Source organism: Saccostrea cucullata, unplaced genomic scaffold (assembly GCF_032062105.1).
Source record: "Saccostrea cucullata isolate Sc308-1 unplaced genomic scaffold, CSIRO_AGI_Scuc_v1 ctg415, whole genome shotgun sequence".
Classification (NCBI taxonomy): Eukaryota; Metazoa; Mollusca; class Bivalvia; order Ostreida; family Ostreidae; genus Saccostrea; species Saccostrea cuccullata.
This window is the reverse complement of record NW_026926689.1, coordinates 81869-108044: the sequence shown is the minus strand read 5'-3', so window position 1 is coordinate 108044 and position 26176 is coordinate 81869. Positions and strand designations below refer to the sequence as shown.

The following is a 26176-nucleotide window of genomic DNA, read 5'->3' as shown; positions in this document are numbered from 1 at the left end:
CCAAGCAGTCATAATTCTTTATTAATTTAAAAACTATATATATACATGTATAGCATATACAATGAAAGGCAATTATTTCAAAAAGCTTTAAAAATACAACCTCTTCAATACATTTTCTTGCAACCAAGATACTGCGATTTTTGAAGACGCAACCTTCAAACATAACACAAATGCCAACGATTATGGTCTTTTCAATACATATACATATATTCACATCAAAGTGCAGTTCCTCACTGCTAGACATACGCTGTGCAATGATAAATACATGTAGAAAAGCATAGTACGACATGTACATTGGATTATTTGCGAAAATTCAAAATGACACATATAACGTATAATCATGGAAACGCAAGAATATTATAAAAAGTTATTTTTATTTCACATCAAATAATGGCTAGGTTGTGTGTGTGTGTGTGTGTGTGTGAGGGTGTGTGTGTGTGTGTGTGTGTGTGTGTGTGTGTGTGTGTGTGTGTGTGAGGGTGTGTGTGTGTGTGTGAGGGTGTGTGTGTGTGTGTGTGTGTGTTTCATCTATTGTTCATCGATGTGTAACAAGACTAGCAATGCTTTTTTATCTTTAATTTCCCCTCAGCAAAGTCCTAATTAAATACATGTATTATTTTGATTTCTGATTAGTTTCGGGTTACATTTACTGAATACTTCAGTACTTTGAGAGTGGGGAGCCTACGTGAAAACGAGGCAAATAAAGCACACATGTATTTCAATCTTCCTGGAAAGATATTCCTACATTTTTCAAACATACTAGCACCTTGGTCTACTCAACTTTGTACTATTGAACTGTGAGATGGATCACATATTAATAAATAAACTATATAAATTAAGAGTAGAGCAAATATGTAGAGTTTTGAGCCGAAATCATTTACACTGTTGATTATGAATGGCTTGTTGATTCATTAAATGTCAGTAATAGCACGGAACACAATGGTCGAAGCTGGTTCAGAAACTAAGATCCATTTCAATCACTTTTTCTCCAGTAAAGGCTTCTTCTCTTCTCTGGAAAAGACCCCCAAATCAGTTACCAAGAACATACTCTTCTTCAGAAATACACACATGTATAGCAGTTACTTCTAAGACCGTTTTATATCATACTATATAGCAGTTACTTAGACCGTTTTATATCATACAGTTACTTAGACCGTTTTATATCATACAGTTACTTAGACCGTTTTATATCATACATACCCAGTTCCCAGTTTTCCGTGTTTCACGTCCTTCTTTTTATCTAAAAATCATAGATGAATAATAAACTTCAATTCATTTATCATTAGTTTTATTAATGTCTCTTTAAACAATATACATGTATTAATTTATTGTTGTGTACTAGTATGTTTTGGTTGCTATGTTGTATCGCGCCTCGTCCTGCGTTTTCTACTCTACTTGCTTGTTAGTTAAAATACAAGTCCTCGCCACAAAACGGGTCCATTCTATTTACTTGCTCGTATGCTAAATGTGTTCAGGAATGGTGCACGGGATATGAAGGTCTTTCATGTGTTTCATGCAATATACTAGCATAACTATCAATTATTAAACAAAGGGGAGGGGTTTGTATGTATTTCAACAGTAACCTGAACATATCAGATACCTAGTGTTATAGCATTGGATAATTAGAAGCGATGCTTAAATATTGCCCTTCACTGAATGATCATCTCCGCAAGCCAAGGTTTCTGATATACTACTCGATCTCCTCATTATCAGAGTAGCTTAGAAATCCTTGGCTTGTGAAGATGCTGAATGATATTCGATATGTTCTTTTAAAATGTTGCTTTTTTGTGCAGATGGATAGGAATTTTGTGTAAAACCCCAGTCACAGGGGGACTGCGTCCTCACTGCGATCACACAGCGTCCATAAAAAATGCAAAACGCCGGGGTGATCGCAGTAGAGTCTTCTACAGCGCCGTGACAACGCGGCGAGATCTCCACTGAACGCGGTCCTAGGCACCCCTACTAATGTGTTCGGAACCTTCTATTTTTCGGAGTTCTGCAAATTATAAAACCCGATGAGTTCAGAGTAGATCTGGCAGTGTCTCTGGCGAGAGTTAGCGAGACTTCAGCGAGATAGGGTAAATTATTCACGGAAATGTGGATAGGAAGTGACTAGCACGTGGAGGCATTGTAAACAGAAAAGTTATGGTGCGTTTCAATTTTCACCTCCCTAGAATAAGCTGATAATGTCTGTAGAAATGTACTTCAATCAATCGATCTCTTTTACATTCATTCAAACTTAAATAAGTATTCTCTATGGTACAATTTTCTGCTGTTATGAATTAAAATTTCTTTTTGGACAAATATTTTTGCATGGGAACCGGGACTATATTTTTTGGCGTCAGATTAGCAAATGAGGCACATGCATGATTTTAACTGACCAATCAGCTGAATGAGTATTGCATTATGGGTTACTACGAATACTACAGGAATTTTACGCTTGAAGAAAAGGAAAATCGTATGGTAAATGAAAAGCAATTTTTACAAATATTATTTTCATGCTCATAATGACAAACAATTCATTTATTAAATAAACGGGGGAAGTCAAGGTTTCTGAAAGTCATACTGCAAATAAAGTGATTTCGTCTGTATTAATATTCCTTTGTTGTACTATCGGTGAATACAATTGCCAGGTGAGTTCCCTAGCCGAACACGTGATCACGAACGTAAACAAAGTTTCGTCCATTTAAATGCATAAGAGATGCTGCTCGTTTTCCTCACAGAAACCAAACTCGCATGAATTTTTGACCCCCTAGTATATTATAAATATTAGGGGGTCAAATATTCAAGCGAGTTTGGTACCTGTGGTTTTCCTTACCCTTGAAGCGCTGGTGTTCTGAACTAGACACAAACTACACTTTATTAAACATTTTTCCATTTAACAACAAATTAAAAACACCCGTAACATCTTTTAAAGTTTCTTATCTTTGTATTTTTTTCGTAAGAACATTTCTTTTTTATTTTGCAGTCCATTAACATGATCGTAGATTAACCTGAACTACGCGTTCGAAGTAAAATGTAAACATGTATTTGGCGTAAACGTTGATATTCATTCAACGATTGGTCAGTTCTCGTGGTAAGATCCTCTGTGCGCATTTATAACAATAGCCATAAAAGGCAAACAAAGGTCTACACTCAGTGTAGATGATAATGCACATTTTTTACCAGCGAATCGGTCACTAGTGAGCTCTAATTTTCGCCGAAAAGTATAAGATATATTGTTATTTTAACACCCCCTCCTTTAGCCACCCTTTTTCTGTTGAAAATCATGAAAGTCTTTCAGAAAGGTCTGGAAACATTTATTACAGGACATGTTTTCAAAAGAAACAGGCTATAGCAATATCATGTTTACTGCCAATTTTATTTATAAAACCGGTTCTACCCTATAACCTTTAAATAGATCAAACTAAACCACGTGTCTTGAATTTAAATCACAATAACATTAGTAGGGGTGCTAGGGTCTCCTAGAACGCCAGGGGACCGCGATCACTTTGGGCATGCACTATTAATGTAAGCGCCGTGTGATATCGCGGTCTGAAAAGAACGCAATAGAAGCGTAATATGATCGCCGTAGCAGCGCGGTGAGATCTCCAGCAACGCAGTGGGAGCTCCGTATGAACGCCGTGAAGACGCACATGATCGCAGCATGAACGCATTGATAGTAGACTGCGCTTCCACGGAGACCTCACGGAGACGTCGTGGAGTCCACTGCGATTACACAACAACACGGAGATGTCACTGCGATCATTGCGCTCCCTTGGCGTTTCTACATGTACAGCGTCCGTTGGCGATCACATTTGCGCTTTCACGGCGTTGTCAGCCAGCTCACAAAACAAGAGCAATAGCCTTATATTTGATCAACTATAATTCTAACGTATTTGTTGCACTGGGAGCATTAAAATAAAATTGGGAAGAGATATTAATTACACCAGGACTTGTTCTGTTGTTTCAGTGGTGTTTCGGTGGAATAATTTAAAATTTGTAGCAACTTTTCAGTATGTTTATTTTTTTAACATTCATAATGAAATCAATGAAAATACAAATAAAACAACACATCTGAATCGATAAAATTGAAAAAAGGATTTTAATAAAAAAAAAACTATTAATAATTTAGTACTAAATTTTCAAATAGATCATTTTTAATTAAGAGTTATATTTCTTGTCATGAAAGTAGGTCTTTTCATTATGTAGCTTGAATCTTTAATTATGAATGTTTTACACTCCTGATGAATATATATATATCCATGGGTGAAGAACCCATTGTGAACGTATTTGTGAACGCAGCCACCGCAGTGAGAACGCCGTGAACACGAGATGCAAACTCCTAACACGTTGTGAAAACTCCGCGGAAGCGGAGTCAATCGCGAAGAGATCTCCGTGGGAACACAGTAGAACGCCGCGAGAACGCCGTAGAAACGCGTCAGTCGCCGTAGGGACGCCGTGACATCTTCACATTGTGAAAATTTTACAGAAATTTGTGCAATTTCCCTGTGATTCCACGGCGATTAAAAATTTTTACAATGACTCTGTGTGGACGCAGCTTGGTGTGACAGGGCCTGTGTCACGTTCAGTATATTTACCACCGAAATTTTCGCTGTGGATATCAAACGGTATTCGACGTTAGTAAACAATCATGAAAGCCAAGAATTTCTACAACTTCTCTTGAAACGTTTCATTAATTCCAAAATTTGTAACCAGCTGAGGTTCGAATCATGAAAATTGCTCAGTTGTACTGCATGTAGATTAAAAATTGATAAATAAATATCCTAAATCAACACAACATTAACATTGAAGCATTGAACAAAACAATAAAAAGATAACTATTTCATTTAAAAAAAATATTGTCATACAAGTTGTCATGTCATGTTGCATAAACTGCTGAATGATTTATTACTGAAGGTATTTGCAGATTTTGACCTTATATACGCGTTTATTTCCGTGTAAGACCGTAAAATATGGGGTAAAACAACAGAAGAAAGCTTAGATACAACGATTTCTTTCGGTTCAAAATATTGAGGTTACATTGAATCAGTAACAATTAATACCTGTGGACTTCCTCATGTCTCGAACACGGTCCTTCACTGAAACGGGAAATAAGACAAGTGTTAAACACATTCAGATTGTAATGCTCTTGTGATATTTATAATTTTTGGTTAAATATAATTTTCTACCAACCTTGGGTTAAAGCTTTCTTTGCATCTAAAAAAAATAACAGGAAATGTTCTCAGTTACAATTCATTCTATAAAATTAGTGTACAATTGATATTTTTAAACTGTGTTAAAAAAACAGAGATTCTTTGTACAATTTATTTGTTTTGCTTTTCTTAGTGAGGGACAATTTAAGAAGAACTAAACATACACCATGCAGTTACCTTTCGTGAAGTTTCTGATTTCTATGTCTTTCTGGTTTGCTTCCTTGATATATTTTTTGCCTAATTTTAAAAAAAGAGAACTTATGACACATGAATTGTCAGATCAACTAAGTTATCAGCAATAAACACAATATCTTCAAATCATTCAAAATAGAATAAGCATACTATTAATTTCATTAAATTTTCAGTTCTTAGAAACACCATTACGTAGGGTAAATATGAAAAAAAAATAGTTAAGTTAGTTCTTGAGATGTATACAACTTATATACATATGTATATAAAAAAGCATAAAAATGTCACTTTATTAAGCAATTTCTATTGAGAAGAGAGATTTTTGCCTATTTTTGTTCCATTTTACTGAAAATGCGTACTTAAATGTATTATACAATTATAGGCATTTTATATACAACATATAAATCATATGAATGATAAGATTTCTAGTAAATCTATAAACAGAAAATTACCTTCATTGAGAACTTTGTGCGTTTCTGCAAAAAAAATAAAATGAAATAAAATGTGACTATGCATTATGGTTGTTCAAAATGATACTGTATTACAATGTATTAACATGACCTTTTTCATACCTTACATCAAAATTAAACATGAAAGTATTATTAATTTGGAAAAAGTTCACTTCCTGTTATTTCGTAATATGCTCTTCTTTGTTGATTAGATTTATCAATGATAAAAAAAATGTTCATTAATTTCAAAAATTATTCTGCAGGGACAACAACACTCAATGTGCCTGTTCCATCTGTAAACTGTCAGCTCCATACTAATCAAGTACCTTGTAAACAGTCTCTTAATGAGCCATGGTTGTAAACAGTCTTACTGTCTGTCTAGTATAAGTACCAGTCAAGAACATGTAACCTGACTGTCCAGTAATAGTCAGGTATCTGTAAACTGTCCATCTAATAATAATCAGGTACCTGTAAACAGTCTGTCTAGTAAAAGTACCAGTCAAGAACATGCAACCTGACTGTCCAGTAATAGTCAGGTGTCTGTAAACAGTCTGTCCAGTAATAGCCATGTACTTGTATAATGTCTGTCCAGTGTTAGTCAAGTACCTGTAAACCTGTAAACAGTCTGTCTAGAATAAGTCATGGTTGTATACATGCTGTCCAGTAATTGTCATGTTCCTGAAAAAACTCTGTTGAGTACTAGTCAAGTATTTCTAAATAGGCTTTCAAGTGCCTATAGCATTTGTAAAGAACCTGTAAACAGTCTGTCCAATAAAAGTCAGGTATCTGTAAACTGTGTGTCCAATAATAGTCAGGTACCTGTAAACTGTCTGTCCAATAATAGTCAGGTATCTGTAAACTGTCTGTCCAATAATAGGTATCTGTAAACTGTCTGTCCAATAATAGTCAGGTACCTGTAAACAGTCTGTCCAGTAATAGTCAGGTACCTGTAAACTGTATGTCCAATAAAAGTCAGGTATCTGTAAACTGTCTGTCTAATAATAGTCAGGTATCTGTAAACTGTCTGTCCAGTAATAATCAGGTACCTGTAAACTGTCTGTTCAATAAAAGTCAGGTATCTGTAAACTGTCTATCTAATAATAGTCAGGTACATGTAAACTGTCTGTCCAATAATAGTCAGGTATCTGTAAACTGTCTGTCCAATAATAGTCAGGTACCTGTAAACTGTCTGTCCGGTAATAATCAGGTACCTGATAACTGTCTGTCCAATAATAGTCAGGTACCTGTAAACTGTTTGTCTAATAATAGTCAGGTACCTGTATGTCTGTCCAATAATAGCCAGGTACCAGTAAATTGTCTGTCCGGTAATGATCAGGTACCTGTAATCTGTCTGTCCAATTATAGTCAGGTACCTGTAAACTGTCTGTCCAATAATAGTCAGGTATCTGTAAACTGTCTGTCCAATAATAGTCAGGTATCTGTAAACTGTCTGTCCAATAATAGTCAGGTATCTGTAAACTGTCTGTCCAATAATAGTCAGGTACCTGTAAACTGTCTGTCCAGTAATAGTCAGGTACCTGATAACTGTCTGTCCAATAATAGTCAGGTACCTGTAAACTGTTTGTCTAATAATAGTCAGGTACCTGTATGTCTGTCCAATAATAGCCAGGTACCTGTAAACTGTCTGTCCGGTAATGATCAGGTACCTGTAATTTGTCTGTCCAATTATAGTCAGGTACCTGTAAACTGTCTGTCCAATAATAGTCAGGTATCTGTAAACTGTCTGTCCAATAATAGTCAGGTATCTGTAAACTGTCTGTCCAATAATAGTCAGGTACCTGTAAACTGTCTGTCCAATAATAGTCAGGTATCTGTAAACTGTCTTTCCAGTAATAGTCAGGTACCTGTAAACTGTCTGTCCAATAATAGTCAGGTATCTGTAAACTGTCTATCTAATAATAGTCAGGTACCTGTAAACTGTCTGTCCAATAATAGTCAGGTACCTGTAAACTGTCTGTCCAGTAATAGTCAGGTACCTGTAAACTGTATGTCCAGTAATAGTCAGGTACCTGTAAACTGTCTGTCCAATAATAGTCAGGTATCTGTAAACTGTCTGTCCAGTAATAGTCAGGTACCTGTAAACTGTCTGTCCAATAATAGTCAGGTATCTGTAAACTGTCTGTCCAATAATAGTCAGGTACCTGTAAACCGTCTGTCCAATAATAGTCAGGTACCTGTAAACTCTCTGTCCGGTAATAATCAGGTACCTGTAAACAGTCTGTCCAGTAATAGTCAGGTACCTGTAAACTGTCTGTCCAGTAATTGTTAGGTACCTATAAACAGTCAGTGTCTATTGATAGCCACATACCTATACAGTCTGTCTGTTGTTAGTCATTTACCTTTAAACTGGCTGTCCAATACTAGTCATGAATCTGTAAACAGTCTGTCCAGTGTTTGTCAGGTACTTAATTATTAATAGTTTGGCCAGTACTGGTCAAGTACCTGCAATATAGCTTGACTGTCCCCTACTTGTAACATACCTGTAAACAGTCTGTTTTGTTTTTCTCTGACACTTTCAATCCTCCTTTTCTTTGACTCCTCTTCTTCTTCGTCTGGTTTATCATTGGGATCTTTAGCCACTGTATATAACAAGATTATAAATGTAAAGAGATATAACATTGTTAGGTCTCTTGTTATAATCAGTGTATAAATATAACTGTACAATCAATGATTGATCTCACCTCTCTTGTTCACTTCTTCAAACAGTTCATCTTTCAGGGTTTTAGGTTCACTCTCTTCATCAATTCCCTCATCTGTGTGCAATTAGTAAAATTACAATTAGAAAAAAAAAGTTTTTTCAAAAACCCCAAAACAAACAATTATAAAAATGCATTTATACTGAAACTTTAAATAGGCTTACCTATTAGCTTCAAAACTGAGTTGGCTAGAAAACAAAAACCAAAAAGTATCTGTGAATATCAAATTAGACACGTGGACATGTTGCTTTTTTTTATTTATTATGTAGCAATAAAATACTTATGTACATTGTATACATGTATAAGTATGCTGTTGTACTAATATAAAATTGGTTACATATCTTACCATGCCACATCAGACTCTTGAATTCTAAATGAGAAAAAAAACAATTAAAAGAGAGTAATTGAAACATTTTTGTAATGAAATTGAATAATTTACATATAATATCTTTAAAAAATTGGTTTTATTAAAAAAGAGAGATTTTTTGTAATGACATGTGTTTCTATGTATAAATTACGTATGAACTTTATATTGTCACAAATAATGCACAATTGTGTGGTTTTATTCTAATGCTGCATTAGCTAGCTACTTGTCATTCTTTTGTAAGTGGAGGAAAAATAGAATGAAGAATTCAGAGTTTGTGTCAGATCCATACACATGTTGCATACCTTTTACAGAAAGGGCCAGGTTTTTCTCAAGACTTTTAATCTCTCTCAGTTGTTCTTTTGCTAATAAAGGAAAATTCATTCACATAACTTCCACTTTACACAGGTGAGTTGTATGTATACTAGTATTGAGAATAGAAATCAATCATCACGGTATTCATAGAAAGAAAGAATAGTGTGTGTTTATGATAGATACTAGTAATATTAAACGGTTTTAATTACCTCCATTCAGGACAGACTCTGCTTCTGTAAATTTAAAAATAGTTATTAAAAGCTGTTTATATTAACATAACATAGGATGCGTTCGGGGAATATTACTGACAATATCATTATACATGTACGCGATGCACTGATTTATAGAATACAATATGAAGGTAACCCCCCCCCCCCAACCAAGACATTAGACATAATAAATACAATGACAAAGGTCATGATAAAATCAAGAAAATACATTAAATTTTCCATTATCTTGTTACATTAGGTTGTGATGTTTTATGTGTTGTTTACGAGTTATTGGGTAGGTCGGTCTATCTGACAGATCATCCCTGAGGACCAGCGTGTATTACTGTACTCTACCTCGATCTGTGGAAGCCGTGCTCAGGAGTCCCATCTCAAAACGGCTGGGTTTGTCTGTCTTTTTGTCCGTCTTTTTGCCTGTCTCCGCTAAAAATACAATTTAATTTTACTTATTATGTGTATAATACAATCTCTCTTTCAGAGAGAGAGAGAGAGAGAGAGAGAGAGAGAGTGAGTGGGAGAGAGAGAGAGATTTAAATAAAATCTTCAAGAATTAAAACCATGACATTATCAGTTTATTTTTCCTGATGAACTGTGTATTTTTCAAAATAAACAATCTGGAACATTGAAGATCTGTTTTATGACGTAGCGCTCTTACCATCAGAGACTCTGTCTCCCCCTGTATGATGACATTTACGGAGGTAGATGATGATGACGACAATAATGATGACTGTACACAGCACTGTCACCGCCACAGGGACGACGATGGGCAGCAGGAGGTCGGGAGGGGACATTTCTGGGGTGGGGGCAGTTTCAGTCGTCGAGGCAGTATCTTGACCCGCTATATTAAAATGCGCTTCATTAATAATGTAGAATAACCTTGCAATAATTACAGTGATTTTATTCTTAATTTCATAACATGCACGTATGATTCGGGGGGAGGCTGCCGTCCTCCCCCAACTTTTGTTATAGCATAGTCAAATTAATCAAAGGATAATGTAGTAATACATGAAGAAAATTTGGTTATAAAAGAAGTCGAATTAACCCCCCCCCCCCCCCACAACACCACCACTATCACCATAACCACACACAAGAAAATGGGATATTTTCAAGTTTGGATAACTTTCTTTTTTTCTGTTTATCAAAGTTTTTTCTTTCAAAAATAATACTTCGTGCTTGCATATATAAGCATTTTCTTTCTATTTTTGAAGTATAACTTTCATGCGTTCTCATACTAGACATAGTAACTTTGGGGTAACACATAAATTATTTGATAGCTAAATAACAACTCCACTTAAGCAACTTTTTTTTTAAGGTTGTCTGTGGCGGAAAAAAATCCTTATCACCACATCGATCTCTCTAAGTAAATGTTTGCATGATGAAAAGCTAAATTCTTTCTTAAATTTATTTAATTGCACGTATGAATTATTTTAAAAGATTTGTTTCCTCTACGTAGTTCAAAGCGAAACTACTTTTATTAAATTTTATGTTAATGTTTAACCATTTGTTCAACTGAATTGAAGCGAAACTACATTGTATACATACATATACGTACATGTATATATGTATGACAGCTCAGTATGATGTATACAAACTGCAAATATGGAACTAGTAAATTATACTTACCACAAAATGCCAGACATAACCAAAGAATCAACAAATAGCATTCCGTGGTTGATGCCATGTTGGACGTCTTCACTTTCTTTGTACAGATCTACCTGTTCACTTGTACAACCGAAACTGTCGTGAAATCCCGTCTTACCTTTCAGTATTGTAATAATGCTATTAATAGAATCTGGAACATACCTTTGATACGGGCTTTTAATAGATCGCTGGTATTTCCCTGTGTAGGTAATAGAAAATTAATGTAATAAAAGTAAAAATTCAAATGAAGGTCCTTCATATAATAAACACACATGTATAGTACCCAGAATAAACTACTAATCAATTTCAATTACAAGAATAAAAATACCATTAATAAAAAGTGAAAACAACCGGCTGTGATTCGAATGTCACAGGGTTCACGAAAGATCAATAAAATCTTATCTAAAAAAAAAAAAATTATCCGAAATATTTCTATTATAAGAATTACATATATAGTGCTCTTCAGATAGATGCATAATGGAAGAATCGGTGAGAATAAAAATTTTAATCGAGGAAAAATATTGCTAAAATTGTTAAATTCTTTTAATTCTTTGGCTCACTCTCTTCATTGTTTTAATTGATACTTGAATATACATGAACGTGTACTTCTAAATTAAGAACAGCACTTGGTGTATCCCACCAAATGGGCATGCTGGAGTGGAGTTAAGTTTCTGCATGTCCACAGTTAAGCATTTCCCGAGCTTCTTTCAATACCATTTTTTAAAACGCCAACACCATTACCTTTTGACCTGTTGAAGGGGGGGGGGGGGGCTAAACCTACGCCTCAATACGTCTATCTTTACAAAAAAAGTAGGAGGGGGCTTAGCCCCGGTTCGCTTTTGTAAAATATTTTGGACCTTTGCTATCTGTAATTTAGGAATTCCTTCGGAATACTATAAATTCTATAAAGACAATTTTGAAAGTAGCTAATCTCAGTCAGCTCTTATATCTCTGAATAGAAAAAAGGGGGTAGTAAGTCTACTCCTAGTAAGTCTTTTCTCGTGACGCCCCAAGTATGTACCAATTAAGGCATTATGAGTTTTGTAATTTCCTTTTCAACAAATTAATTACAGGCGTGGATCTAGAATCTAGAAAGGGGGTACTGAAGAGGGAGGGCCCTGGTGAGGAGAAAAAGTGTTTGAAATATAACATACGTTTACATAATTTATTGTAAACAACTTAATGGGATGTGATTCCGTTTTTTAAAGTTGGGGCCTGGGAAAAAATATGGATTAATACCTGAAAGTTTTTCTCAAAGAAAGGAAATAAATCTTTTTACCCGAAAATCCTACTTTGTAAAAATGAGGGGGAGGTCAAGTTCTATTATGTTTTCACAACCAACTTTCTTCATATATTACTACATTAGCCTTTCTCTGAACATTTTCTATAGTTAATAAACACAACAAAAAGGGGACTCTCTTCTTTCTCTCTTTTTAGCAAAGCCAACGGGGGGTTGCTTGCCCCAAAACCCCTCCCTTAATGAGTTAAATTTTTGAGACAATATCTCTCTCAACGACAAAACAAAAGAAAACCATTAAAGAAAATTCCAGACCAAAAAATCAAAAGAAACATGCAAAAACAAAATAAAAAATAATAATTTAAAATAAATGAATAAATAAAGAAAGAAAGAAATGCGGATATAAATTGTTCACTGTGATGGTTTTAAACTTATTGTTTGTTGTAGCTGCCGCTAGAGGTCGCTGTGTCAGTGTTTACAATATTTGGAACATGTTTCAACTTATTTTTGATTTACTAGTGCAATGAAGTATTAGATCTGCATTTTGTAAAGGTTTGCATTTTATAACTCCTTCCTTTTAAATAAGATATACCGTAAAAGTACTTATATTAGATGGATTTAGTAAATTTTTAATGCACTGCCGCTTCCCTGAAACAAGTGGGGACGAGTTCGCATTGACACGACCACGATAGCCTAAGTACTGGTGTACCATTCTATCTAGGCTTAGAAATTCTAAATTTTGTGCTTTATTGATTGTTTAATCGAATATTTTAAGGTACCAATTCTGCAAAATACCACTACCAGGACTGGCACAATCTTCATTCATCATTGATTAACTTTAAAGAAGCAATATTGTCAAAAATTTGATTAAGCTATTTGGAGGGGGGGGGGGGGGGCATTTCCATACAACCCCTTAAATCTGCGTGCTCATTGCACTTTGATGTAAAATTAACATCATTCCACTGTGCAGCTGTTTGAGGAAGTTTCGAACATGTCGAACAATACTTTTCTGATAAGAGTTACATGTAGGGTTAGTAGGGATGTGCGATTTTATCGGTATACCGGTATATCGTATACGTATCGGGTAAATACCGGTCTTTACACCTTTCACAAAGTATAAAAAATGTTGTAAATTTACTTAATTTTATATACATAAAATTTCAAGAAAGTAAAAGTTTTGTTTTTTCTAGCGTATTTTATAGAAAAATAATGACTTTTCATGTAAAAGCATTGTAAAAACTGCTTTTAAAAATATCATGATATTATCGTGATATTGTGGGAAAAAATCGTGATATATCGCGATACGAAATTTGTGGCGATACCCATCCCTAAGGGTTAGTCTTACACCCACAAAGTGGAAATTTACTTAATTTAGGAAGTCCTCCCATACCACTTAAGAGATTCCGCTTTGCAATTATAAAGCGTAAACTGCCCCAACCCAGTTTATACCATATATAATGGGTAGCTATTAAATTCATTCCTTAATTAATCATTGCAAGAGCATGGTGTTGTTTACTTTAAATTAAAATAAGTTTAAAAACGTAAGGTAGTTAGTTAATTTTTTTCTTCCAGAAAATGGGACCAAAAGAAAGACTTAGCCAAGAGGACATAAGTAAGCAAACCTCTGAATTTAGGTTTTGACCTATGGCATATCAAATTAAATGTGGAAGAAATGTAGTTTTTGAATTATTATAACTTTGAACTTGAATTCAGAGATTGATAAATTTAAAGTATAAACTACAGTGTATTTCATAAATAAGTTCATAATGCATGTAATTGGTGCTAATTATTAAAAACAGTTAATTTTCAGTAAACTATAGTTTACAGTTGTTACAATAACCTAGTTCATGAAATTAAAAAAAAAGTTTTTGTTCATTTTTTTGAATTTTGTATAAGTTACTTTTGAGTTCTACTGATGCGGAACACAGTTAATGTTTATGTGTATAAAACTTTATTGTAACAGAAATTGTGCGTCAGGCGAATCTCCTCCTGGAACAGCTGAATGCGGGCAGCAGTCTGAGTTGTGTGGAGGACATTAACGCCGCTGTGTATGTCACGTTGTTTGAAGGTCTCTGTGGGGAGAAGTTACAGGGTGAGTGAAACAGAAACCAGGAACTGACACCCAGAACTTGTCTGTCTGAATTATGGCTCTTTGTATGCTTAATTTATAGTGAAAATTTCACAGCTCTATTTTCTATGGTAAAATGTATATTATCCCGGTTTTCTTTAGAACATTACTACAGAAGGGAGAAATATAGTTGAAAGGAAATCAAAATTAGTAAAATAAACTCTAATTAAAAAGTTATGGTCCTGTTTGAATATATAAGTTCAATGTCCAAATAGTAATTGGTCTCAGTTTGTATACATAAAATAGCATGTACATAGGTTGAATGAGGGTTATTTTTTGTTAAAATACATATTTAGTATTTACTTCACAGACATTGTTTTTACTTATATCTGTTGTTTTAGGTGTCATACAGAAGCCAGTCAGTAGGGAAGATGAGATACAAAATGTACAGTTAGTAATAGATATCTTATCTCGAGATATTCTTCACACATCACTCGCTCACATCACAGGACGAGACACTATTGATGGAAATCGCGAGTCCATCCTTAACTTGCTAGAGATATTTGGAGGACTTCTAGAGTATATTTTGAACAAAATAGAAAGTGATGTTTCAACAGATGGTAAGTTCATCAATGTCAGAGAAAATTACTTCAGTAACTACAAGTTTTTTTACACTGAAGTTAAATATTTGTAAGATGGGGCATAAAAGGCTACAAACTGCTTCTAATACATCTATCTGATAAAGAGTTTGAACTTTTTTATATTTTTTTTCAGGGGAAGGTGATCCAGATGAACTGGATGAAGATCCGGATGCTGTACATCCGGAAGTGATTGACAAAATCTTAGAACGGGAGCTCCAGCAGAACTACAGTCTGGAGGGGAGTCCAGAACGAATCACCCCCAAAGGTAGTCCTGTCAGGAGGTCTCCCCTCAAATCCCCAAAGTCTCAGCTCAGGAGGAAAACACTGTTAAGTCCCTCCAAAGCTTCTAAAATCAGGTATGTATGAAAAAAATTAAATGCCTATACTGTATAAATATTTTATTCTATAATTTGAATTGTCAATTGTTAAAGCAGTTATTGAATTATAATAAGATCAAGAATGGAAGAAAAGGCCAATGTCAAGTAGAGAATTGTTGGAAGTTAAAGCTGTAGAATGTAAAATTTTAATTTTTTAATGTAATAGTAGTCCTTCTCCAAAGAAAACTTTGAGTGAAACTGAAGACCTGATTGCTGCAGTAAATGACACTTCAACTGGATGTAAAGAACCCACAGTCAGCACAGACCAAAGTAAGAACAAGTTACAAAACAGAATGATAGATTAGATAGAATATAAACCTAACGTCAGCTTAATACATGTGTATGTGCTACTTCACAGTCTTCATAAAAGTTAAAGGTGTACCTACAAGCTTCCAAAAACACAGAAACCTTTACAGAGAGATGTTTTAAAAAACAAAATGATAAAGTTTCTGTTTATCTGAAATATTCATGGTATTTTTTTTCAAATCTTTGTTTTTTAATATTTATATCTGCTCTTTATTCAGTGTTGGTAAGTATGAGTTTTGTTTGATACAATGGTTATTTTTGAAATGCCCTGTTTTATAGATTCTACCAATGAACTTATCAAAGAGGGAGAGAATCTAGAAAAAGATTTGCTGTCAGATAGATACAGACCAGGCAAAACATCAGCACAGATAGTAAGTCAAATCAGCAGCACAGATAGTAAATCAAAACATCAGCACAGATAGTAAGTCAAAACATCAGCACAGATAGTAAGTCAAAACAACAGCACAGATAGTAAGTCAAAACAACAGCACAGATAGTAAGTCAAAACAACAGCACAGATAGTAAGTCAAAACATCAGCACAGATAGTAAGTCAAAACATCAGCACAGATAGTAAGTCAAAACATCAGCACAGTAAGTAAGTCAAAACATCAGCACAGATAGTAAGTCAAAACATCAGCACAGATAGTAAGTCAAATCAGCAGCACAGATAGTAAGTCAAAACATCAGCACAGTAAGTAAGTCAAAACATCAGCACAGATAGTAAGTAAAATCAGCAGCACAGATAGTAAGTCAAAACATCAGCACAGATAGTAAGTCAAAACATAAGCACATAGAAAGTAAGTCAAAACATCAGCACAGATAGTAAGTCAAATCAGCAGCACAGATAGTAAGTCAAAACATCAGCACAGATAGTAAGTCAAAACATCAGCACAGATAGTAAGTCAAAACATCAGCACAGATAGTAAGTCAAAACATCAGCACAGATAGTAAGTCAAAACATCAGCACAGATAGTAAGTCAAAACATCAGCACAGTAAGTAAGTCAAAACATCAGCACAGATAGTAAGTCAAAACATCAGCACAGATAGTAAGTCAAAACATCAGCACAGATAGTAAGTCAAAACATCAGCACAGATAGTAAGTCAAAACATCAGCACAGATAGTAAGTCAAATCAGCAGCACAGATAGTAAGTCAAATCAGCAGCACAGATAGTAAGTCAAATCAGCAGCACAGCAAGTAAAAACAACAGCAAAGATAGTAAGTCAAAACAACAGCACATCACAGATAGTAAGTCAAATCAGCAGCACAAATAGTAAGTCAAAGCATCAGCACAGATAGTAAGTCAAAGCATCAGCACAAATAGTTATTCAAAATACAGCACAGAGAAAACAAGGGCAAAAACAGCACAGAGGGTAAGTTTCCACTAGGGATGTCAACGAATAGTCGACTATTCGACTATCAGTCGAATGGACCGACGATCGAATAATGAAATGACATTCGAATATCTAATAAATGCAAAAAAGGGGGTGTTAAAGAATTCTCACTCAAAATTGTAAAGCGTCATTTCTCAAACCATTGTAGTATCCGTCCTCAGATGAATAAGAGCAGTCACAGTATTTAGATAAGTTTCCACATTGTTTACACGGAAAGAACAGTAATTACATACCGCGATAATTATTTTGTAATTACTGACCTTTCTGTTTTTGTAGTCAATTATGCAGCACTTTACTGGATTTTGAAAATTTTTAATTGGACTTGTATCAATTATAAATTTATTTATTACCTCTAAGAATGTTTATATTATGCAATAGGAACACGGCATAGCTGCGAAGTTTTGAAACTTCGATAATTATTAAAGCAATAAGCTCCTCCCCTTTTCCAGTTTATTTTAAATAAGCTTTAAAAACATTGCTGACAATTCTCTAAGCATACTAGAACGAAAGAATGAACAGATAAAAAAAAACAACAAAGATAGTAGGTCTTCTCAGGGCAAAAAACAGCAAAAAATAGGTCTTCTTAGGACAGAAAATCCCCCACAGATATTAAGTTTTCTCAGGGCAAAAATAACAGCACAGATAGTAAGTCACATAATATAATATCAGACCAATTTTTTAATGTGATTTTACGAAAATTCATACATTTTGGAGAATCAATTGCTGGTGAAATTCAATTTCATTTCTACATCTTATCCCAACGTAAGGCTCATCTAAATATCGTGTGTAGCACACAGTAATGTTACTTTTTACATAAATTTACGAAAATGGTTTTTGATTTATAAATCTGCTATCGATGAGATTTTTTTTTCTTCAAAAATTGCTCCGAATAGTCGACTATTGTTCGAATAATGCAGACGAATGTTTGACTAAGGAAAATAAATATTTTGACATCCCTAGTTTCCACAGAGCAAAAAACAACAAAGATTGTAGGTCTTCTCGGAGCAAAAAAACAGCAAAAAATAGGTTTTCTTAGGACAGAAAACCCCCCACAGATATTAAGTTTTCTCAGGGCAAAAATAACGGCACAGCTAGTAAGTCTTCTTAAGACAAAAACAGCAGAGACAGTAAGTCTTCACAGGCTGAAAAACAGCAGAGTTAGTTAGTCTTTACAGGGAAAAAACAGCACATAATATAAATCTTTGCAGGGCAAAAAACTGTAGACTATAAGTCATTATAAGTCAAAATCGACAGAATTCATAGAACATTGGTCTATGGTCTTCATTGGCCTAGATGTGAAGTGCTGGTACTTGTATACAGTGTTTACAGTGTTTACACATCATTTTCAGAGAGAAGACCTAGCCAGACATAGAAGAGATCTTGGTCTTCCTAAAGATCCCTTTTCAGACCTAGTTCCAGTGACTGAAACAGATGGTATAGTACAGCAAATATCTATCTACAATAAAGTTTTTATTATTTAGTAGAAAAACAATTGATATGTGCAATGGTAATAACATCTGATAAACAATAGTAGTAAATGTAGGAAATTAATTCCTATTTCTTTTTTCACATCTTTGCCTCAAGTACTGTAGTGAATAAAGCCAATAAAGTAATAAAATGTTGTTTCTACTTTTTTTTTGAATCCTTAGATTTATTATTTTATTGTTATTTATAGACAAAAAGCAGAGTAACCTGAAGATGGCCAGCAGTAGAGGTACAGAGTCGTACGAGAACTTACGTAACCTGGTAGAGGAGACAGCTGCCATGGCGGAGGAGGCCCTGTACTGTAGTCCTAACCAGGCCAGGACCATCCTCAGAAGTATGGAGAATGATTATAACACGGGGAAGTTCACCAGGTAATTATAGGCTCTGTACTGTAGTCCTAACCAGGTAATTATAGGCCCTGTACTGTAGTCCTAACCAGGTAATTATAGGCCCTGTACTGTAGTCCTAACCAGGTAATTATAGGCCCTGTACTGTAGTCCTAACCAGGTAATTATAGGCCCTGTACTGTAGTCCTAACCAGGACCATCCTCAGAAGTATGGAGATATAAAATACTTGGCTGCTGTCTAGAAATATAAGTAAGTTTTGGGCGAGGGTAAGAAAACGTGATAGAGGGCGAGGCTTTCCGAACCCTCCATCATGTTTTCTTACCCTCGCCCAAATGTCACATATTTCTAAAAAGTGACCATGTATTTTGTTTATGTTGCAAAATATATTTACATCTGACCTCTAAAATGAACTATTTTCAACATGATTTAGACACATCTCTGCATTGCGTACTGCATTATCTTACATTCAGAGATAAATATTCATTTCTGTACTGAGTGACAAAAATATTTTCCTGACAAAATTAGGTGTCAGAACAAGTTACATAAAGAGTTGAAATCTGGAGATTCAAAATTTACATACCATTAAGGGATGCACATCACCAGAACATGTGCATGGTGTGAAAGTTTGCCTTACTTAAAGATAGTATTAATCAAGGATAGTTCCATAATTTTTAATAACCTATGTTTAATTTATTATTGGTTTGACAGAACACACCCCAGTCCAAAGAAAGACCTATTTGGAAGTCCAACCAGAAAAACAAAGAGTCCAACTCGTGTCTCAGAGGATGAATTCTTCTCGGATTCAGAGGTATTGATTGAAAAACAAGTTTGTTTCATCAAGTTTCATAGCCAATTTAAAGACTTTTTATGCAAACATTGAGTGATAACTGATAAGTGTACAATGTGAAAGTATTAAATGGTTGTAGTTTTAAGTTTCATATTCATGTACACTGTATGTATATGTATTCAGTGCAATTAAGTGTTTTTATAAGGTAAAAATACAAAAGATAATATTTCATTAAAATTACTGCTTATTTGGAGTATGAATATTACATCAAGTTGTCATCATTTTGATCCATTTTACAGCTGACACCAAGCCGTGCCAAGAGGAAGGTGTCCTTTATGGTAGAGCGGTCTACAACCTCAGACTCCAGCCCCAGCTTCTTAAGGACTGCCCCCAGGTACTCACTGTAAACGAAAATATCAAACAGTGTGCTTGTTCTCATATGTTAAAGGTCAAAATATGCTTCATGCAAATATTTAGTTAGTTTAGCTGACATTCAGCAAAAATTATTTTTAAAGTAGAACAGCAAAAATTTGTTTGAAGAAAATCAGTGCAAATTGATATGTTGTGAAAGAGTAAAAGAAAAAATTGATTTATAAAAAGATACTTCACAAGTAACATGAATCTCCCATCATTTAGATATAAACCTAAAACTAAGACAGCCTGGACTGAGAAGAAGGAGGGATCAAAGAAAGCCAGTCGTCCTCGTCAGGACAATACACAAAGGAGGGGCACCTCGGGGGACAGCAGTCTCTTTGACTTCGAGAAAAACCCCGCCAACTTTTCCTACGATGATTACTTAAAGAAACAGTACATAAACTTTGAGATGTTTTGCCTAAATTTCATGTTCTTTGAAAGAGATTGAAATACTGTGGATCAATTTGATACTGTTTATGTATATGTACTGTAAAAGTTTTACACTGGAGCGGCTTTGGCAAGGACAACAATGTTCTAATTCATAAATACGTTTGATAATAAATGCAGTAAATAGCATGGATGTGTGTAGCACTATTTCAGGATTACACAAATCACTCAATACCCAGTGATTGCACTGAATTTTGAATATATTAGTCTGTGTACACGTACAGTATGTCAAAGTTCATGGGCAACCAAACTTTCACTCAATGACATTCATTTAAAGATTACTTTTATAATACTTATATACAGAACATTCTGTGAACTTATAAAATTGACAAAGTTACCCTTTTAATATTTGGGTAGTAAATTCATTGGTTAGAGTGACCCACAAAATCTATGAATATTGGTCCCCACAAAAAATGATTCACGTGAAGGCTACAGTTTGGAACAGTGTCTTTATTCTCAACTTCTTTGCAACTAATTGTTCAAGTGTTGTCCATTGTATTTAATCTTTTCCTGGAAAATGCATTGTTTCATAAATACAAATGTAAAGTTGAATTAAAGTGCCCAAATATGAATTGCTGGTGACTTTTTCAGGTTCCATGAAATCATTGATGATGTTCTGAGTGAGGACGAGGCCATGCCGGCCAGATTTAGGTCACGGAACGATCAGCAAAAAATTCACTCAAGTCGATTAGGCAGTAAATCAAAGGGAAATTACTCCATCTCTGATACACAGCGACTGTTGAATAATGAAAAAGGTGTCAACAAACGAAAAGTCGATGTGAGTGTTAATCCATATTGATTATATTATAACTAGGTTGATGTTATTGATATATTATAAATAAATTAATGTAAGTTTATTTGTATTTGTTTCCTTTAAAAGTGTTCCTGGTACAATGTACATGTATGTTATTAAAGTAAATATATTCATGTATGTTATTTATCTGGATCTAATGATTAGCAGTATTGGTAAATTACCAAAGTATATTACAATTTTTTGTGTATTACAGTTTCTACAAAGAATATACAGAGAAGATTTAGATGAACTTCAGAATGAAGCAGAGTATGGATTAAGTCAAGATAGGAAGGGTGCTAAACAGGTGGTGAGTGAGTTTTAGTCAATAGTGAATACTTTTTAGTTGGTATTCATGTGGTACATGTAGGTGATTTATGTTGACTGCTAAATCAGGAATTGTGGTTAGCATGAACAATTTTAACTCTGACAGTAAAATGTGTACTTATTTTTGAATGAGTCATATGTTGGGTCCTTTGACTTCATCTTTTAGACATAAATTCTCTATATGTACTTCCAAAATATTTTATAGACACACATATGTAATGCACAAAAATATTGTAAGTGAATTTAATTCATGATCTGTAATGCTCCAGTCATTGTATTTTAAGAACATCATGTCAAATAAGATTGTATTGTTTAGATCCTATATCATGTTGTGAATTACAGGAAGATGTATACAAGAAGAAAGTGTTGACAGGTCCCAAGGCCAGTGTTAAACCAAAGGAACCAGGTAAAGAAATCTGTACAGGGATGGAAACCTTTCTCTTTTGAAATCAATCACTTGAATTCATTTAATGATTGGTTTCCCTAACACTTATTTTTCGTATAGGAATGAAGAAGAAAATGCCAGTTCACAAGCCCAGTGTGTGTAGTAAAGCTAAACGAAAATCTCCTAGTGGTGCAACAGCTATACCCAAACAGAAAAGTGAGTGTTGACAGTGGAAAGACACATAATGCAATTAACAATCACACATATAAGTTATAAACTATTATGGAAAACTGCTAAACCTTGTTCATGTTGGTATCTCAAAATTTGTCGTATTTACAGCAACAACAACAAAATTAAAATTATCTAGTATGATATGCTCTGTATTGTTCCCTCTGAAATATCCCTGTCATTCCTCATAGAAGTAATGAAGTTCAATTGTGAATCAGGGCTAAATTGTGAACCACAACTATTTTCAAGCCCCACTCTTTTGCAAGGAAATTAAGCAAGATTCATTGTTCATGATTATATTAATCCTTTTCAGTGACGATTAAGGATGATGAGGACATATTACCCCTGCTGCTGAAGGAGTTCCCTCACCTCCACCTGTCCCTCCACACCTGGCACGAACTATGGAGGAAGGGCATCCACCAGATAGAGCAGGTCACACGGGCCAACCAGGAAGTCCGACGCAAAAAGAGTAAAGCCAAGGCTGAGGTCAGTAATCAACCAGTTGTGAGATTACAAAAAAACCATTTATTTCATACAGAATAAGTATATAAAAGTACTGAAGATATCTTGAGGAATAACTGTATTTAAATTTTTTTTATCTACATGTATGTAAATGTGTACTTTTGTCTATAAATATATTTAATTGTAATAAATTAGTAATAGTAATAGTAATATGAAATAGTTGGTAATTATTTTTAATATAAAAGTGCACTCCTACTTTTCTGCATTAGCTTTAACTTATATATTATTCAAGCTGGAAGAGGCAGAAAAACGACATGAAATCATGGTCAATATAATGAAGAAAGAATTGGAGCATGGTCAGCGTATGGTAAGTAATATATTTATTATGCAGTGTAGTAATTAATTATTTACGATAGATATTTATGGTTTGAGTTAGAAAATGTGTGTATCCCAGTATCCTGTGAAACTTAACTCTATCTTAAGAAGGATGACCATACTCATGCCAGACTTAATACATGTATCTTAATCTTGCTATAAATTATAAAAAAAATCTTTTAAATGGACAATGCCTGCCAATTTGAACTTTTCTTTGGAAGTCCACACTATGTTGTCTTTTGAAAATGAGGTATAACTTACGGTGGATGATTGGGAAATTTTAATCTTTTTACAGAAAGAAATTAAAGAAAGACAAAAGCAGACAGTGGCTGCCAAGAATCTGATCCAAGAGAAGCGAGCTCAGTCAGCTCGATCTCGTAAATATTACGACGATTACCAGGTCAGGATGAGATCCAAGATGCTCAAGAGGCGCACTCGAGAAGAAATGGTAAGATGGAGTATTGAAATTTTCATTAAATGCTTAATTTTATTGAAAGATACCATAAACTTATCGATATAATGTGTTTTGCAGATATTCCGCAAACTTTTTAAAGATGGATTGGATATCCAAAAGGACCGTGTGCGAGAGTTGAAGAAATATGCCCAGGAACAGCGGGATTCTCAGGCCAGTGCTCAAAGGAACGAGATTGAGTCCATGGAGAACTAGTATCCTTGTTAATTTAGTTAACTGTATACACTGTGTCTAGAAATAGAATCGAAGGTGATAGTCCATTAAGATAGAGGATGATAAATCACATTACATATATTTGCACACCATAATCACATTAAATGTTTACATTATACATTAAAACATTAAAATCACATGTCTTATTAAATTGACAAGAATCTTTTAGAATTTTGACAAATTTTCTTATTGCTATCATATAGTTTTTGTGACTGATGATAGGTAGTAATTCATTATTTATCTTATGGGTACATGACTACATGTAATATGCAATATTAGTTATACATGTACTGTACCTTACAATAAGTGCAGTATTGGTATTTGGAAATGTTGTGTTGTAGTGTTGTACATGTAGTATTCATTTATACAGGATTATCTTATAAGATGGAATTTGTAAGTTTATCTTGCCTTGACCCAAACAAGTTACCGTGATCAATTTGAAATGCTGGCAGAATCCATAAGTAAGGAAAGAAAAGAAATTTTAATCAGAGAAAAGGCCCAACAGAAGGTTTGTACTGAGTAAAACATTCAAGATTAGGTTACTGAAGTTTACTAAATCATTAAGTATAGATAAACTATTAGCTGAAATCAGTTTTCAGTTCTTCTGGTCAAAATTCCTCGGGCACCCATTCTTTTAGAAATGCTGACAGAATCTCTATACACTAAACAGATCTTGTTAAAAAAAACATGAAAATATTGGATAGTATATAGTTTTTATGCCTGACTGGGGCATATAATGTGTATCATATCAGTTTTCTATCCTTTCATGTGTTTTTCCATTACACTTTATGATTATCTTAGTGTAAGAGAGACTATTCAAGATATTTTATCGATGAGCTTTTTTTAAAAAAAAAGTTCAACTTTTTTACCTTGAACTTTTCTATTTCCTTGACCTTAGTTTTTAAAAATTTATATTTAGCTCGGTTGAAAAGTAACTTTTCAACACATTTTTATTGGACATTGTATGCTGATACATATTGAAAAGAGAAATTCAAATTTATCAATTTTTTTTTACCTTAACCTTTCATTCCTTTAACGTGGTCCTTCTTCAGTTTCAAAAAAAAAAACTTTTCAAGATTTCTTTTTCAAACTTCATATACTGAATATTTTGATGAGGGCTATTATATCAGTATGTCTGACTTTGACCTAAACTTCACAGACCTTAACTTCACAATTAAAGTTTTTGAAGCAGTTTTTTCCCGCTATTTGTACATTTATTTCTATGCCCTACGTCAATTGAAGATGTAAGGCTGATCCATCTAGTATGTTTTATTACACACCATTGCTCATTTTCAGGTACTAGAACAGATGAAGAAAGAGTTGCGTAAGAAGATGGAGTCAGAGATCCACTTGTTACAGGATCAGCTGGTAAGGGACGATGACGACGCGTACTTCCGACAACTCGACGCAGATCGCGTCATTCACAACTTACAGCTGGCCAAATATCACGTCAACGTATAGTGTATGGACATAACATTAAACACTAACTGTGATATATTCCTGGGATCTTTATCCAGTGGTAAAGAAAACCAGGGTCTAATTTATTTTTTTCAAATAGAAAATGAACTGTGCATGAGAAAAAAATGACTATAATGATTTTTTTCATTAAAAAAAAAACACTAAAGTAATATTAGTCCTTATACAGAAATCTGCTTCAGAATCTGTTTTAAAACCACAACAGAAATACTGAGTATTTCTGATCTGATATACAGGTACAATCATGTACAATGTACGTACACAATCATGTACAATATCATTCACTTGTCTATCATGATTATGACAAAGTATTTTTAGACTTTATGTGTAAGTACTTGCAATAGTCTAGCTAGTCATTCTACTGAAAAATGAGAACTAATTGCAACAGTATATATTTTAATGCAGATTTGTAGATAAACTATTAGTAACTCACATATAAAAAGTTTAGAAAAATTCACTCAGGGGAAAGTTGGGAAATCGAAAGATTAAAATTAGGGATCAATATGAATTTAGAATTATCCATTTGCACACCGTACTTTTTCTATATGAGCTTTCTATGTCAGACAGGCTGTAAACAATAGCCAATTAGCATTAAAAGTTGTTTTTTTTTAACCTGTAGTTTGTTATGCAATCAAAACTAAATCAAATATATTTTGATTTTCAAAGAAGTGAAGTTTTGACTTCCACACCGGCCAAATATCATCTATATGTTTGCAATTACCATTCATGTAAACAAAAAAGTATGGAACGCTGTTTGTATTTACAATATACATGTATGTGAAATTCCTAAATGTGTTTACTTTCATTTTATTTGTAAACACCTGATGGACATTTTGGGAATTTATA

At 34.1% G+C, this 26176-nt stretch overlaps 2 protein-coding genes across 4 annotated transcripts; one reads left to right on the top strand and one right to left on the bottom strand.

Moving 5' to 3' along the window:
- LOC134272425 (uncharacterized) lies at positions 1-11283 on the bottom strand. Of its 2 annotated transcripts, XM_062754664.1 has the most exons (15): positions 11080-11280; positions 10112-10294; positions 9793-9879; positions 9439-9462; positions 9220-9279; positions 8897-8920; positions 8715-8738; positions 8536-8607; positions 8335-8433; positions 5837-5860; positions 5373-5432; positions 5176-5199; positions 5046-5081; positions 1201-1240; positions 1-1011 (listed from the first exon to the last, which is right to left on the bottom strand). In XM_062754664.1, the coding sequence occupies exons 1-15, from the start codon at positions 11135-11137 to the stop codon at positions 978-980; spliced, it is 849 nt and encodes a 282-aa protein (XP_062610648.1). In that variant the 5' UTR covers positions 11138-11280; the 3' UTR covers positions 1-977. The 2 variants fall into 2 exon arrangements, with proteins under 2 accessions (XP_062610648.1, XP_062610649.1); XM_062754665.1 differs by lacking the exon at positions 5837-5860 and having other exon boundaries at positions 5373-5452; positions 8331-8433; positions 11080-11283.
- On the top strand, positions 9301-25678 carry LOC134272417 (centrosomal protein of 95 kDa-like). 2 transcript variants are annotated; one of them, XM_062754648.1, is made up of 22 exons: positions 9301-9322; positions 13907-13946; positions 14298-14426; positions 14804-15022; positions 15177-15399; positions 15587-15690; positions 16006-16097; positions 18471-18555; positions 18797-18977; positions 19663-19762; positions 20041-20135; positions 20378-20548; positions 21194-21380; positions 21610-21702; positions 22062-22125; positions 22225-22320; positions 22646-22818; positions 23087-23161; positions 23465-23617; positions 23702-23835; positions 24278-24362; positions 25151-25678. In XM_062754648.1, the coding sequence occupies exons 2-22, from the start codon at positions 13910-13912 to the stop codon at positions 25313-25315; spliced, it is 2661 nt and encodes an 886-aa protein (XP_062610632.1). In that variant the 5' UTR covers positions 9301-9322; positions 13907-13909; the 3' UTR covers positions 25316-25678. The 2 variants fall into 2 exon arrangements, with proteins under 2 accessions (XP_062610632.1, XP_062610631.1); XM_062754647.1 differs by lacking the exon at positions 9301-9322 and adding an exon at positions 12789-12886.
- The last annotated feature ends 498 nt before the right edge of the window (positions 25679-26176 follow it).